Source organism: Macadamia integrifolia, chromosome 1 (genome assembly GCF_013358625.1).
Source record: "Macadamia integrifolia cultivar HAES 741 chromosome 1, SCU_Mint_v3, whole genome shotgun sequence".
NCBI lineage: Eukaryota > Viridiplantae > Streptophyta > Magnoliopsida > Proteales > Proteaceae > Macadamia > Macadamia integrifolia.
Window position 1 is genome coordinate 6,001,455 of NC_056557.1, and position 14,794 is coordinate 6,016,248.

The 14,794-nt window shown below is 37.1% G+C and overlaps 5 protein-coding genes across 6 annotated transcripts; 4 read left to right on the top strand and 1 right to left on the bottom strand.

Annotated features, from left to right (window-relative positions):
• The first annotated feature begins 548 nt into the window (after positions 1-548).
• Positions 549-980, top strand: LOC122079889. The gene has a single exon (XM_042646665.1). The coding sequence runs from the start codon at positions 549-551 to the stop codon at positions 978-980; it is 432 nt and encodes a 143-aa protein (XP_042502599.1).
• Positions 981-3,791: 2,811 nt separating this feature from the next.
• On the top strand, positions 3,792-4,229 carry LOC122079896. The gene has a single exon (XM_042646677.1). The coding sequence runs from the start codon at positions 3,792-3,794 to the stop codon at positions 4,227-4,229; it is 438 nt and encodes a 145-aa protein (XP_042502611.1).
• Positions 4,230-6,962: 2,733 nt separating this feature from the next.
• Positions 6,963-7,768, top strand: LOC122083608 (abscisic stress-ripening protein 1-like). The gene is made up of 2 exons (XM_042651475.1): positions 6,963-7,245; positions 7,345-7,768. The coding sequence occupies exons 1-2, from the start codon at positions 7,006-7,008 to the stop codon at positions 7,525-7,527; spliced, it is 423 nt and encodes a 140-aa protein (XP_042507409.1). The 5' UTR covers positions 6,963-7,005; the 3' UTR covers positions 7,528-7,768.
• Positions 7,769-9,633: 1,865 nt separating this feature from the next.
• Positions 9,634-10,938, top strand: LOC122083438. 2 transcript variants are annotated; one of them, XM_042651253.1, is made up of 2 exons: positions 9,634-10,507; positions 10,577-10,938. In XM_042651253.1, exons 1-2 carry the CDS (start codon positions 9,719-9,721, stop codon positions 10,778-10,780), a joined length of 993 nt encoding a protein of 330 aa, XP_042507187.1. In that variant the 5' UTR covers positions 9,634-9,718; the 3' UTR covers positions 10,781-10,938. The 2 variants fall into 2 exon arrangements, with proteins under 2 accessions (XP_042507187.1, XP_042507192.1); XM_042651258.1 differs by having other exon boundaries at positions 9,634-10,423.
• A 125-nt stretch (positions 10,939-11,063) lies between these two features.
• On the bottom strand, positions 11,064-12,077 carry LOC122077377 (egg cell-secreted protein 1.4-like). Its single transcript, XM_042643320.1, has one exon. It carries the CDS (start codon positions 11,514-11,516, stop codon positions 11,076-11,078), a length of 441 nt encoding a protein of 146 aa, XP_042499254.1. The 5' UTR covers positions 11,517-12,077; the 3' UTR covers positions 11,064-11,075.
• Positions 12,078-14,794: the final 2,717 nt, after the last annotated feature.

The window sequence follows — 14,794 nt, forward strand, 5'->3', positions numbered from 1 at the left end:
CATTAACATTTGATAATTTTATTATATTTCATAAGGGTAGGGGTGTTATTTCACCCCTTCTATGCTTCTATATCTGGGCACAAATAGCACCACCAGGGAGCCTTCTTTTGCCCTTTTTTTAATAGGATATTTCAGCATTGGTCTGTAAATTATTAGTATGTGAATATCAGATAAGTCCATCTTAGTGGGTTTCTTCTTTTTTTTTTTTCTTTAATAAAGTTTGGATCACCTATCAGTCAACATACAGGTGGGTAACAAGAATTGTTTTTGCAAAGCTGAATATTGGACTTATTCTCTTCTCATCGATCATTAATATGCTTGGTAATTAAAGACCCAGTCTGTTGACAAGGCCCAATCAAAGGGGATGCATTATTAAATCTGTTCTGTTTGGTTGCTTGTTGAGTAATCTCACTGTTGTTTACTTGTCTATATAAGGGTATCTTAATGCCTTCCCATACTCATCAAATAAGCTTGTCCCCCCCCCCCCTCTCTCTCTCTCTCTCTCTCTCTCTCTCAAGAAAAAAAGGAAGAAGAAGAAAAAAGAGAAGATGGATAAGTCTTCAATTCCAATCTACGGGAGCTTGAAGAGGTACTGGAGTGGGAGAACATATCAAAGACTAGATGGTGGAGTATTCATTGTGAGGAAGAAGTTGAGGGTCTTGAGGTTGGGAGGAAATAACAGTACTCGACGTTCATCATCATCAACATCAAAGATAAGAGAAACTCTAAAGCTGCAACTGAAAATTAGGAAGTGGCCCATGAAGGTTTTGGGTAAGATTCGTGAAGGTTACATAAACATGATGCTTGGGCTTGCAGGCAACGTTGGCTATTTTGAGGACTCCAAAAATGTTTTTGGGGAAAAGAGGATTCCAAGAGGCAGACCCATTCCATCAGTTTCTAAGTTGAAGGAATTTGATAAGAAACTTGTTCTTAAGGTTTACAACTCAATTGCTGCTTCTCGAGAATTTGTTGCCTTCTGATCTGATCTTTAAGGAACCTTTTGTATTTACTATACTCGATCTTCTCTACCAGAAAAAGAATTTTGGGTTTATATAGAGGTTTGATCATATCCTGTGGGACGATGGAGAAGTTTCAGCTTCCCATTTCTGATTATGGTTTTGAGTACAATGCTAATTAGCTCTTCTGTGAAGTTCTATAATGTTTTTTGACGATCATGAATTACATTTTCATTATATTGTTATTGAGATCCATAAAACATTTGGAATTTTTTTAGTACACTATTAAAAGCAAAGGGGAAGGTAACAGAGAGGAGACTCGAACTCGAGACCTCATGGTGAGTGGGGTTATCACTTTTCACACCAAAACCTCAACGATTTCAGCTTGAATTAAGTCCTCATAAGAGAATGGTTTTGGTAAGGTGTTTAATCTACATGTGGAATACATCTGTTCTCTCTCTTATTACAATAGGTTTTCATATTGAGTGCAGGAGTGTCAAAAAATAGCCCGAACCAATAAAATCGAACGACGCCGATCAAAAAAACCCAGATTGTATCAAACCGATTCAATAACCAAACTGAAACTGAATCAAATGAAACCGATAAAAAAATAAGTGATACGACTCTATGAGGTTATCCATTTCTTACAATATTAGTGAAAGTATTTTTTTATTGTCAAGGAAATTGTTACAAAACAATGAATATAAGGTTACGAATAAAGAAATTGATTAATAAATTGTAGCAATGCTTCCATTGATCCTTGTTCACTATACAAAATGAGCCGGATAGTTAAATGAATAATTTGATAATAGGGTTCATTTTGTGATTTCGATATTAGTTATCTTTATTAGTTATCTTCTTAGTAATTAGTTATCCATTGGTTTCAATATTAGTTATCTTTCTCTTACCGTTATGACAAACTATGATTTCATTATAAATTTAGAGTGTTTTCGTCAAATCTTTCATCATGACTGTTTGAATGTAAGATTTCATTATGGTTCAAGTCTGAAAATAAACAGATCTAAGCCTCATTCATAGACCGAAATCAAACCGAATCAATCATTCAACACTTCTAATTGAGTGGATACCATGTGTCGATCAAACATCATATGAGAATGATTCATGTACAAAAACTTGATACAGACTCCAACAACTGAACTAGGCAGTTGTTAAGGCTGGTGGGAAATGAAATCCACCACGGGGTGTGAAACATAATAATAGAATGAATACTGACCAAACTCCTCACCCAATTCAAATACAAGTTGATCGGAAAATTACAAAAGGAAATCATTATAGGAACATGAATTCATTGGGGATAAAACACCAAAAATGAAAAAAAAAAAAATCAAAGATAGCAGTGTCATTATCATCGTCCTCAGCAGCTGGAGCCTGAAAACAAAGTTTCCTTATGTGCAAGAGTAATTTGTAGAACTATTTTTTGCGACTTAAGAAATAGATTACTAAGAGACACACATATATATATATATATATATATATATATATGTACATATATATATATATATATATATATAGAGAGAGAGAGAGAGAGAGAGAGAGAGATTACAACCTAGCACCATTTTGTATTTGAACTTTTGCAAACCTGTTTTAATCTCTAGATAGTAGAAGCATCCATGAAAATCATAGTAGGGAGAGAGAGAGAGAGAGAGGAGTAACGTGAGAGAGAGAATGGGAGGACGATCCGCACAGTCATCAATTGGATTAGTATAATTCTATCATCAATTGTGATAGAATAAAATAAAAGAGAAAAAGATTAGAGAAAGATATATGTTGTTCAAATAAAAGGAAGAGGTAAAGTAGTCAAGTGAAATATTTGTTACTTCGTGCTTTTATATAATAGTATAATATATATATATATATGGGGGTGTGAATCGCTCAGTCAATCTAATGTCGGTCTAAAATTATACTAAGCTGGTCTAAAATTGTACTCAGCCGATACTGAACCAGTAAGGCAATTCGGGTATTTGATTATGTTTTTATAGATTTCTTTAAGGGGATGGAATTGGTCCATTTTGATTATTTTAGTATGATTTGATTTTTCTTTAGGGGTTCAAGATCCACTCTAGGGTAGATGGGGACCCATAAGGAGCCACTCGCCACACATTTATTATTGACTTCTGACCTACTTATTATTATATCAAAAAGGGTGGAGGTAAGAGGGTCGAACCTTACTATATATGATTTTTTTTTTTTAGAAAATGAAAATTGCTACCTGGCCGTGTGATTCCTAGACCCAAACATAGGAGCGTGTGAATTTGTCATCCCATCACCCGTGAAATCAAGAATCCTATCCCATTTGATGCTTCAACACGCACTCTCATTGACAGTCGCACTAGCGTAGAGGCCATGTGTCCAAGTTTGGATCTTTTGCCCGTTTTCTCACTTAGGATAGTTTAAGTAAAACCCATTATATACATAGTACTATAGATTATTAGTGTGTCAACATCAGGGTCTTAATCTTACTCGGTTTCTGATCGGGTTTTTGTTTTTTTTAGGATCACCTATCAGTCAACATATAGAGATAATAAGCATTGTGTTTGGAAACCTGAATGAACTTATTCTCATCTTATAAGTCATTAATATGCTTGGTAAGACCCAGTCTGTTTGACAAGGCCTGCTTTCAAGGGGGATTCATTATTAAATCCGTTCTCTCAATTGGGCTGCTTGTTGAGTGATCTTACAGTTTAATTGTCTATTTAAGGGTCACTTAATGCTTTTTCAGACTCATCAAGTAAGCTTATCTCTTCCTCACCTTCATTCTCTCTCTCCCTCTCTTTCTCTCTAGCTGTCTTAAGAGAAAGTAACAAGAAGGAAAAGATGGATATGTCTTCAATTCCTATCTATGGGAGCTTGAAGAGGTACTGGAGTGGGAGAACATATCAGAGACTCGATGGTGGAGGATTCATTGTGAGGAAGAAGTTAAGGGTCTTGAGGCTGGGTGGGAATAACAGTACTCGACGGTCATCATCATCATCAACAACATCAAAGATAAGAGAAACCCCAAAGCTGCAACTGAAAATTAGGAAGTGGCCCATGAAGGTTTTGGGGAAGATTCGTGAAGGTTACATAAATATGATGCTTAGGCTTGCAGGCAACGTTGGCTATTTGGAGGACCCCAGAAACATTTTTGGAGAAAAGAGGATTCCAAGAGGCAGACCCATTCCATCAGTTTCTAAATTGAATGAATTTGATAAGAAACTTGTTCTTAAGGTTTATAACTCAATTGCTACTTCTCGAGAATTTGTTGCCTTCTAAATTCTGATCTGATCTATCTCAAGGAGCCTTTCTGTATTTACTATTTCTTCATTTTTCTCTGCCAAAAAAAAACGAATTTTGGGTTTATATATATAGAAGTATCATCTTCCCATTTCTGATAGTTTTGAGTACAATACTAAAATCTTCTGTGAAAGTTTGTTTGGATTGCTTGTAAGTATGTATAATTGGAATGGTCTTGTATAATATTTTATGTCGATCAAGAATTGCCTTTTTATTCTATTGTTTTTATGATCCATAAAACAATCTCAAGCCTGTGATTACTGCATTCGTTGTAAAGAAAAGAGAGAGAGAGAGGTATACCAAAATGGTTGGATATATAGTTTTCATGTAGCTAACCAAAATAGGTATATATATATATATTTTTTTTATGAGAGAAAGGTTTCCCTAAAAAGCAGTATAACCCTTACACCAACTTAGGGATCAATCAAAGCACGCATGAACGCATTAACAGCATAAGATTTTCATTTTTCATAGGGACAGGGCACACATTTCACCCCTCATGGCCCATGTCTTAGTGTAGAGGTCACACTGTATTCTAGGCTTCTTTTTCCTAATGAATAATATCAATTTATTAGTTAAATTTGTCTCGAATCCTTGACCCGTTTTGAAGAATGACTTGCTCTGAAATATTTTGGTGGTGACCCGAATATGTTTTTTTTTTTTTTCTGAGATCTGGTATGGTTTGATCAGATCGACCACAATCCGTTGGATCGACCCCCAACTGGGAGGAGTATATAATTTGCTATTGTCTTGTTGAGCAAGCAGTTGTAATTTGGAGGTTTTTTCAAGCTAGGGTTTCAAAGCGAGTTTTCTCACCGTTGTTTGGGTGCAATCTCTCTTCTACGTAGTGTAATATTTTCTTTTTTTCCGATGACATAACACACCACATCGGTGTATGAACCTCGTTAAATCTCTATGTTGTGTAGATCTATATTTATTTATTTTTATATTTGTTGGTATTTACTATAACATTATTGCATCATAAAGGAAAAAGGGGGGGGGCGAATGAGGAGAGGAATCGGAAAAAAAAAAAAGCGAAGCAGCTTAAAATTACATCTCATAAGAACAAGGCTCGAGAGAATAGGAGACCCAACACACCAAAGCAAAACACTCCACAATATAAAATAACTGAAACCCCTAATTAACCTCCCCCTGCCACGAGACTTGGATATTCATTTGCTACTAATAAATAGATTTGTTCACGAATGCTGGCCCTCCAATGGCGAAGTCTTGCATTTGTATAGAATATCTACCATAATATCTCTGACAATCAAGGGTTTAGGTCTGGTCTTGTATATAGTCTCAAATTTCTCTTCTTCCGTAGTTGATTTATAGTGGAGCAGATGGCCAGCTAGCTTTCGAGATAACATGAAATATAATTGAGTGGAGGGGGAACAAAGGCTCATAATCTCTCCAAATTTCGTCTGAGAAGGGGTATTTGAAGAAGAATAGTTGTGAGAATCAAGACCTGCCCAACAAATTAAAACAGCAAAAAGGAAATACTTGAATGTTCCGTGTGAGGAGTTGATCAGCACATGGGCACCAACTGGGGTGGACCTTTTAAGTTTCTCATGGGTGGGGTGTCATTTTGCCTCCCTTTTATCTGGACGCAAGGGTTGCACAATCAGGGGGAGTTCATTTATTTAATTTTTTTTCTTGAAATATTATTGGTGGGTTTTTTTTTTGTTGGTGAATTATTAATGGGATTTTTCGGTACTTTATTTGTGGTTTTTTTACTGGTAATTTAGTAATGGGGGGATTTGTTTTAGGAAAAAAAAAAAACCCTTGTCAGCCTGGCACAGGAAATGTCCAAATTAGTGTGGGCACGAAAAGGCCACATTGACCTCCCCCTATGCTCATTTAAGATGTTCCCACACGCTCTTCCATTGGCCTGCGGATCCACTGTACCTTGCTGCGTAGATTGGTAAGATTATTATTGGTAAAATATAAATGGATTTTTTGGTATATTATTAGTGGGTTTTTTTGGTAAATTGTAAATGAGGTTCTCTTTGAGTAATAATCTACTGATGGTGGTTTTTTTTTTTCTTGGTAAATTATTAAGGACAAAGTTTTTCTTCAGCGGTGATTGAACGATGGAACGATCCAGATTTGATCCCTATCTCTCACCCATATTATCTATGGTCGCGATGGGCCACAGTGATTGGCCTTAGGTAAACTCTGTTCAATTATTAATGGGATTTTCTGGTATATTATTAAGGACCAAGTCTTCCCATACATCATGGCCCATCGCAACCACACACACTAGGAAGGGAGAGGGGTGGAGAATGATGGAGTCACATCTAGATCGTCCCATCATTCAACCACTATTGAAGAAAACTTTGGCCTATTATTAATGGGATTTTTTTTTTCTTTTTTTAGTAAATAATTAATGGTTCCTTTGGTAAATTACCAATAGAGCTTTTTATTGGTAAATTAGTAATAGAGGTTTCTATTTATGGAAAAAAAAACCCCGCCAGTTTGATGCAAGAAAAATCCAGATTGGTGCAAGCATGAAAAGACCACGTAGCCTTCCCGTTATGCATTGAAAATGCTATGTCACTATCCCATTGGCCTGCATGTCTGGCATACCCTGTGTCCGACCGGCAGTTTCTTTCATCTTTTTGGTAAACTATTAAAAGGGGTTTTCGGTTTTTTTCTTTTTTTTTTTTGTTTTTCAGTTCTTCTTTTGACTATATATATGGTACCAAAAGTGATAGTTTGGGCATAATTTCTTACTTTTCTAAATCTCACTACCATGGCTGAGGAGAAGCACCACCACCACCTCTTCCACCACCACAAGGAGGAGAAGCCCGTGGAAGAAGAGGTTGTGTATTCTGAGGTCACTTGCGAAGGTGATGGCAGGGGAGATGTCTCCGCCACTGAGACCACCGTGTTTGCCACCTCCACTGAGGATTTTGAAAAGGAGAAGAAGCACCACAAGCACATGGAACACATGGGTGAGCTAGGTGCTGCAGCTGCTGGTGCTTTTGCTCTGGTAATTTTATCTCTGCAACAATCTATGCATTATTGCTTTGTTTGATCAGTTTGAAAGCTAATAAGAGCCACAACTTTCTTTTCTTTTAACACTTGACAGCACGAGAAGCACAAGGCAAAGAAAGACCCTGAGCATGCTCACAAGCACAAGATCGAAGAGGAGATTGCAGCAGCAGCCGCAGTGGGTGGTGTTGGATACGCTTTCCATGAGCACCATGAGAAGGAAGAAGCCAAGGAGAAAGAAGAGGAGGCTCATGGCAAGAAACATCACCATCTCTTCTAAGCATCCTCTTTGCTGATTGCCTTGTGTTTCCTTTCCCTATCATCCTTCTCTGTTTCTTTCTGATATGTTTATTCTGGATGTCTCAGTTATAGTGAGATTGCCTTGTGTTTCCTTTCCCTGTCATCCTTCTCTGTTTCTTTCTGATCTGTTTATTTTGGATGTCTCAATTATAGTGAGATGTAATTTAAAGCAGATTGAGAGAGAATAAGAATAAGAATAAGAAATCTATTTGATACCTCAATTTTTTTGAGCAGATTCTCTATATTAAAGGTGGTGGCCGTAGGAATGGCAGTGGTGAGACCATGGGGAAAAGATCAAAGATGATGCTTAATTTTTGTGCATCAAAGTAACCATGTGCTCATTAAAGAGAGAGTGAATGCAATTTCAATTTTTTTTAATAGAAACGATGAAATTCATAAAACAAGAACTATGTACAATCCATCGGGTTCTGGTTCTTATAACCTAGTCTAACCCGAGGCCCTACAGACCTCAAATATATCATGGCTGGATCAGATTTCCCACACTTATATACAAATTGTACATGACCAAAATAGGTATATATAGACCAAAAAGTAGAAAAACTATTGCAGGGCTAGCAACCATGAACTGGCTTCAGAATAAGGTGAAGGCCTTAGAAGAGAACCAAACTTCAGAGAAATTCCAACCTTTCGATTGCATCCTCCACAATCCCTGTAGAATTCTTGTTGCTTCGATCATTGCATCGTCGGATGAGGGAGTAGTACCCTTGAAGATAACCAGAAATTGACTTTGATATAAAACACCACAGAACCATGTTGAATTTGATCCCAAAATGTTAGAAAACCTTGTACAAACTGTGACCAGATATGATAAAAAAAGGTAAGGGAGAAAATCTCCTCAATCGGTCCTTATCGTAATCTGAGGATTATTTCAGAATTTTAGTGAAATTTGATTTCTATTTCACTGAAATAAGATTAAAAAAAAAATTTTTTTAAACTAAACAAATTTCGAAATAGAATTAAAAAAAAAAAAAAAAAAAAAAAAAAGAACAACCCAGTGCACGAGGCTCCCACTATTGTAGGGTTTGAGAGGGGCAAGTTGTACGTAGCCTTATCCCTTGCTTTGCAGAATCACCCCCATAAACTAAAAAAATGCCAAATCAAACGACCTTAGGTTGTTTTCAAAATGAGTAATTTTTGAAAAAATTGCTTGATGATTATGGTTTTTGTCCAAGATGGTATTGTGATCCAACATTGAACTAAACAAAAAGAAGTTAGTTTTTTTTTTTTTTTTTTTTGTCAACCACCAATACAACCTGGTTTTAAAAACTATGGTATAGAGATGAAGTGGTTAACCATTGAGATGAAAGTTTTCCTTCACCACATCAAAGATGATTTGATATATTGATTGAATTCTTGGAACTGTGAATATCATCATTAAGAGCCACACCTTATTATCAAATGTTCGAATACCTTTTTCCATTCAATCACATTGATTAAGAGAAGTTTTTTCACTTCTCAGGAATTAAATTTGATATTATCTATATGGATCAAGTTTTCCTAAGGCCACGGGAAATTGATACGAAATCATATAATAAGGAAAGGGAGATATATGAGGAGAGAGGGGGGTCACATCAGGACCCTCTCTTCTTTCATTAAGCACCTATCTATATTGTCTTCTTTTCTTTAGTTTTTCATCCTAATTTTATTATTTTTTCTTCTTTCTTTTTAGTGAAAGAATCCCATTGGACCGGCACCAGCTAAACTCACTGACCAACAGAAGTGAGTGAGAGCATCTTCAACGCACGGCAAGGGGCAACACAATCTTTTCCTATCGGCCTAACACTGGGCCACAGTCGCCAAACTAGACTGAATGGTTTTGTTTTCTTTTTAATCAGTTGCAGTCTAGATGGAGAAAATATTGCATTCGTATGCTTAAGCTATTTTATCAAAAAAAAAAAGTATACTTAGGATACAGGGGAGCTTTATTCTCAATTGTATTGTATGCCGTTAGATCACAATGGATATTACGGATCCAACGGTAGATGTAGCTTCCCGCTTTGACTGATCACTGAACTCAAACGACGGTAACAGCGAATAGAGAAAAGCAATCCAACTGGTCATTAGCGAGGTAAGCAAGTTTTTACGTCTCAAGATTCAAGAAACTCCCGCCAAAACTCTATCTCTCTCTCTCTCTCTCTCTCTCTCTGGCCATGGAGGAACGTCGTCTTCGATCGATTTTGTTCCTCGTCATCCTCTCATTCCTAGTCTTCGCCGTCGCCGGAATCACAGAAGAAGAGCTCGAGACCGCCATTGGCGTCCTTCGATCGAAAGGCTATAATCTCTTCTGCAACGCCATCGAAACCTCCGATATTCTGTATGAGCTCCTCGACGGCAACGGCGACGGCGGCAGCGGAGATTCCTTCACCTTCTTCGCTCCCACTGACTCGTCTCTCTACTATCTGGATCTGGCATCACAGGCTTCAGATTACATCCAGACCTTACGCTCCCACATATCCCCTCATCGTCTCACCATCTCCGATCTTCAAATTGTCTCTATGTCTCATGTGCCTTACCTTGAAAGTCTTGTCCCTCATCATGTTCTCTTCATCGCCAGTAATCACACTACAGAGGCAAACTTCTCCGCCACTCCCCTGGTCGTCGACGGCGTTCCGATCTCTATTCCCGACCTATACGTGGGTCCCGGCATTACCGCACATGGACTCAATGGAATTATTCTATCTGTCAGATTTCAGGAAGGGAAGAGCGTTTCTGGCTATCCGACTAGTCTTCCTCCGCTTCTATCTCCGACGATGCGAGATTTCATAAGGCCGGCAAGTTTTCCAGCGCAGACTATGCAAGATTTGATAACGCCGGCCACTTCACCAGCACCGAAGATGCAAGATTCGATAACGCCGGTAAGTTCTCTATCTCCGACGATTCAAGATTTGATTACGCCGGCGAGTTCACCAGAACCGAAGATGCAAGAATTGTTAACACCGGTTAGTTATCTATCACCGACGATGCAAGATTTTATAACGTCGTCAAATTCACCAGTGCCGATAATGCAGGATTTAACAACGCCGGCAAGTTTCCAAGCTCCAGTGAACGTGAATTCAAGATTCAGAAAGCGCGGGAAACATCATGCTCATCGCAAGCGCAAGAAACGGCAGGGGAAGAAAGTAAGGAATGAATATCAGAAGAAGTACAAGGACGCTGTGACGGGCTCAGATTGGGGCGTCAGTAATTCTTCCTTATTATACGCTCGTGTTTGATGTTTGATCTTTGATCTTACTCCGATGATTTTCAGTTTCGTTTCGAAACCAATCGATTCAATTTCCGGTTAAAGATCCATTTTTCTTTTCCTATACTTGTGGTATATTCATGTCTGTGAATTCAGGGCCATTCAATTGTTTAGTCCAATTCTCGGTATTACCCTATGATTTCCTGTCTCTCTTCAAAATTTTCCATTTTTAATTTTGAGAGAATACTGCTAAGAAATCTGGAGTCTTAATTCATTAAAGCATAGAACAGAGAAGCAGAAACTGAAAATCTACATTTCTAGCATTATTAGGGTGTGAAGTCATCCATGGACATGAGCGGAGTGGAATTACTACCAGGGGGAGAAGGTGGTGGGGTTGGCGATGATGGTGGTGGTGGAGGTGCGGTGGTTTCTCCGGTGGCATCACAATAGCCTCGGAGAATGCCAGATTCCTCTGGCGTGAAACCTATAGAACCGAGCATGGCAGGCCAGCATTGGTGCTCAATGAATCGGATGGCACGACAACAATCAGGCCCCAGATAGGTCTCTCCATTGAGGAAGAAAAGGATGACTTCCCCAGTACATGCCCTGAGCTCCAACAACGAGTCCCAGCATACCGTGTTGTTGTCGCTTTGTAGTCGAGTAGCAAGGCTTAAGTTGCTTGAATCCGGGTTCAGAGGCCGTGCCATGCCCAAGCAGGTCATGCTCACCAGAAGAGTCAGAAGGAAAAGCTTCGTAGAACGTTCCATGGTCAAGGTGGAGATCGATGATTCGTGAAGAATGCAAGCCAGAAGCTTTAGCTTATATAGAAAAGAAGAAGAATAAGAAGAAGAAGAGGAATGGATTCTGTAACTGAAGTTACCTTAAACACTAGAGAGGGAAGACGAAGAGCAAAAGCCAGAGCCTCCTTGCACAAAGCCCATCTTGTCCAGGCCCACAGCTTCCCATCTCTAATTCCAGCTTAAATTTCAACATGAAGATCTTAGTCTAATAAGATAGGCCCAACCCAGCCCAAAGTTTCATTTTCACCTTAAATTTAGGCCAAGTCTAGATCTTAGAAATCCATGAATTTGTGCTTCAGCCCAATAGTGAGGGTTCAATCAAGCCATCAAAATTGTGCAAATCTATTGAATTTAGAGATGGGAGCTGACCTAGTGAACTTCGAATGAAAATTGAATGTTTGGAACTCTTCTATCAGTGTCAAAATCGTTTGTAGTGATGCAGTGAGTGAGATGCAGTGAACATCCAACGGCTGGGAACCCGTTGAAACAATTTGAACTCCTTCTATCATCATTGTACTCCCACCTCCTATCATCAAAATCAATGAAATTTGGTCCTGTTTGGATTCGCTCCTATTTCTTGGATTCTAAGCTCAAAGCATATTGGGATTGTTTCCCATTTCTTGATTGAAGGCTGGAAGCAATCCACTTATTTCTCCCATTCTCTGTAGAAGGGAAATAAACAATAGTGCCTTCTACCGCGACTCAAAATTGATAGAGAAATGGATGTGCTGATATGTACACAAAGAGTTAGATCATCTCCTCAAGTTCCTTTCCCTCTGTATATATGATAATACAAAAAGGCATTCTGCCTATCGCATCACAAATCGACATCCCTTGAAATTAGATAACAGCCACCCTCAAATTCCTCTACCACTACATAATAAAACCTTGATCTTACTCAAGGATCAGTCTCTTTCTCTAAAAAAAAAATTAATAAATAAATACAGAATATAGTCAGAGTTTTTTTATTTTATGGGACGATCATTCAGGATTTTCTTTCAAAATCTAAGTTAAATGGCAAGGAGGAAAACATCCCCCAAACAGCCACAATACCTTTTGTTCTAATCCAAAAATAAAAAAGAAAACCTTTAGAAACAATCATATTGTTTATTTTTTATTTCTTTTCTTTTAATTGGAAAATGAATACAATAATTTTGTCAGCATCGTGGCTTTCATAGTTCCATTGAATTTTATATTCGATTTAAAAAAATATATATAAAATTTTAGAGCAAACTTTTAATAATATATAATACGAAAATATTACCAAAATTCAATTATTTCCAGGTTAATTTGTTCCTCCATTTATAGAAATTTTACTTCCATACCATTCCACACCCTCGTCTTTTTTTACAAGTTGTTCTTTTAAGAGCTCCCTTAAATGATAAGAGGGAAAAAATCACAAATAACTAGAGAATCTTTTGTTGTTATAGAAAAGAGGAAAAAAATTATTTTGCAACATATACTTTTTTATTATTTATTTTCCTTTAATTGGCAAATGAACACAATAATTATGTCAGCATCATGGTTTCCATTGAATTTTATACTTTAAAAAATTTATATCGTTGCAAAGGGTCTCTTGCTCTACTAAACCTCACAACACACCTATTTTGCTATATCTATGGAAAAAAATAAAAAGGCACTTATTTTGCTATATGGACAAATGATGTATCTATTCCACCTGTTGAATATAGAGGGCATGGTATAAACTAGCCATGTGCTAAATTTGATATTCTAATTCAATTAAATACTTCTTGTATATTTGTCATATATAGTTGAAAATCAAGTTTTTCAACTCTGTTCGTCCTTTTGAAAATCTGATGAGTCGAGTGACTCATTCTTGTAGGGTTAAGAGATCACTACTTAGTCATGTGCAGCATGTGCCAACACCTCAACCAATGGGATAGCGTACTTGGACATCCAACATGGGGGCTGCTTGATCATTTAGCAACCCCTTGTGAGAGGGCATAGGGGAAGGTGACTATGTAGTGTTCTTATTCTTTTTTTTTTTTTTTTTTTTGATATATATCTTCCTTTCCCAAATGAGAGAGAGAGAGATTTGATGGGCTTCACGTGCCTTAGGCAAAAACACTTATTCAATAAAAACTTGAATTGACTTGGACCTAGATCGGTCATTTCTTAAACGTTGACAAGTCTTCATTATTCCTGATCAAGTTTTATGTTTTTCTTACTCAACTTAGATGATTTGCCCGACTTAATACAAGATTTTCAAACTATGATATTGATATGTATCCCATGTATGTCCATATATATATGTGTGTGTATTGTGTTTTTCTTCAAATTAATAATTAAAAAGAAAACCATAGAAATGGATAATTGAAATCTATCTTGTGATTTGAAAAAACTTCAGAAAAGATTATGACACCAACAACTATCATTTTATCTTATTTTCTAAGAAACCCTATCAAATCCTAATTTAAAAGAAATTTTCCTTGCGTCTATTTTGTCGTTTCGTCTCCAATGGAGTAACGTACAAATCTTTTAATTAACACAAAACAAAGGAGTGGCATGAATCAGGAGTTTTGGTCATTGTCAAAGAATATCTATTGTAAGTTTGGCCCATCACACAAAAAATAAAAAAAAAAGTTGGGCCCATCAACCATAGTCACAATGAGGCCGTCCCTCACATAGGACAATATATATATATATATATATTTGTCTCCTAACATTTATCCTTTTGCACAAATCCTTATTGATGGCCCCACAAATATAGTTTAACATTGTGTTGGGCCATTTTCAAAATTGATATCGCTATTCATATGTATCTGTTAAGCACAACGGTTTCTAGTAATTCAAATTCAAAATTTGAATTTAAATACTAATAAATCTAGTCAATGTATATCCCAATTTTATGGGAAGTTGTTTAACAGTATCAATCTATATCTGACTTTTTTACCTTCAAAGATATTGATACTATATCATATATTGATTCTTTTACCCTTCATCTTTATCTTATCATAGATTTGATATAGGTTAGGTATTAGTGTCAGTGTGGTTGATATCAATATGATCGATCCAATGCGGATTCATGAAAGCGTGGGTTTTATAGACTGACTCCAATTATTCCTTCTTATTGTTTAACAAACGATAGGGGGTTGTAGAGAAAAAAGGAGGTCGTAGTCAAATCCATCTCTTGGGTTTGATGAGAAAAAGTCTCTCTCTTAGTTCATCAACTAGCCTATGCTCCTTCTTGAGAAAGCTTTTTAGTGAAACAGAACCTCTTGGGA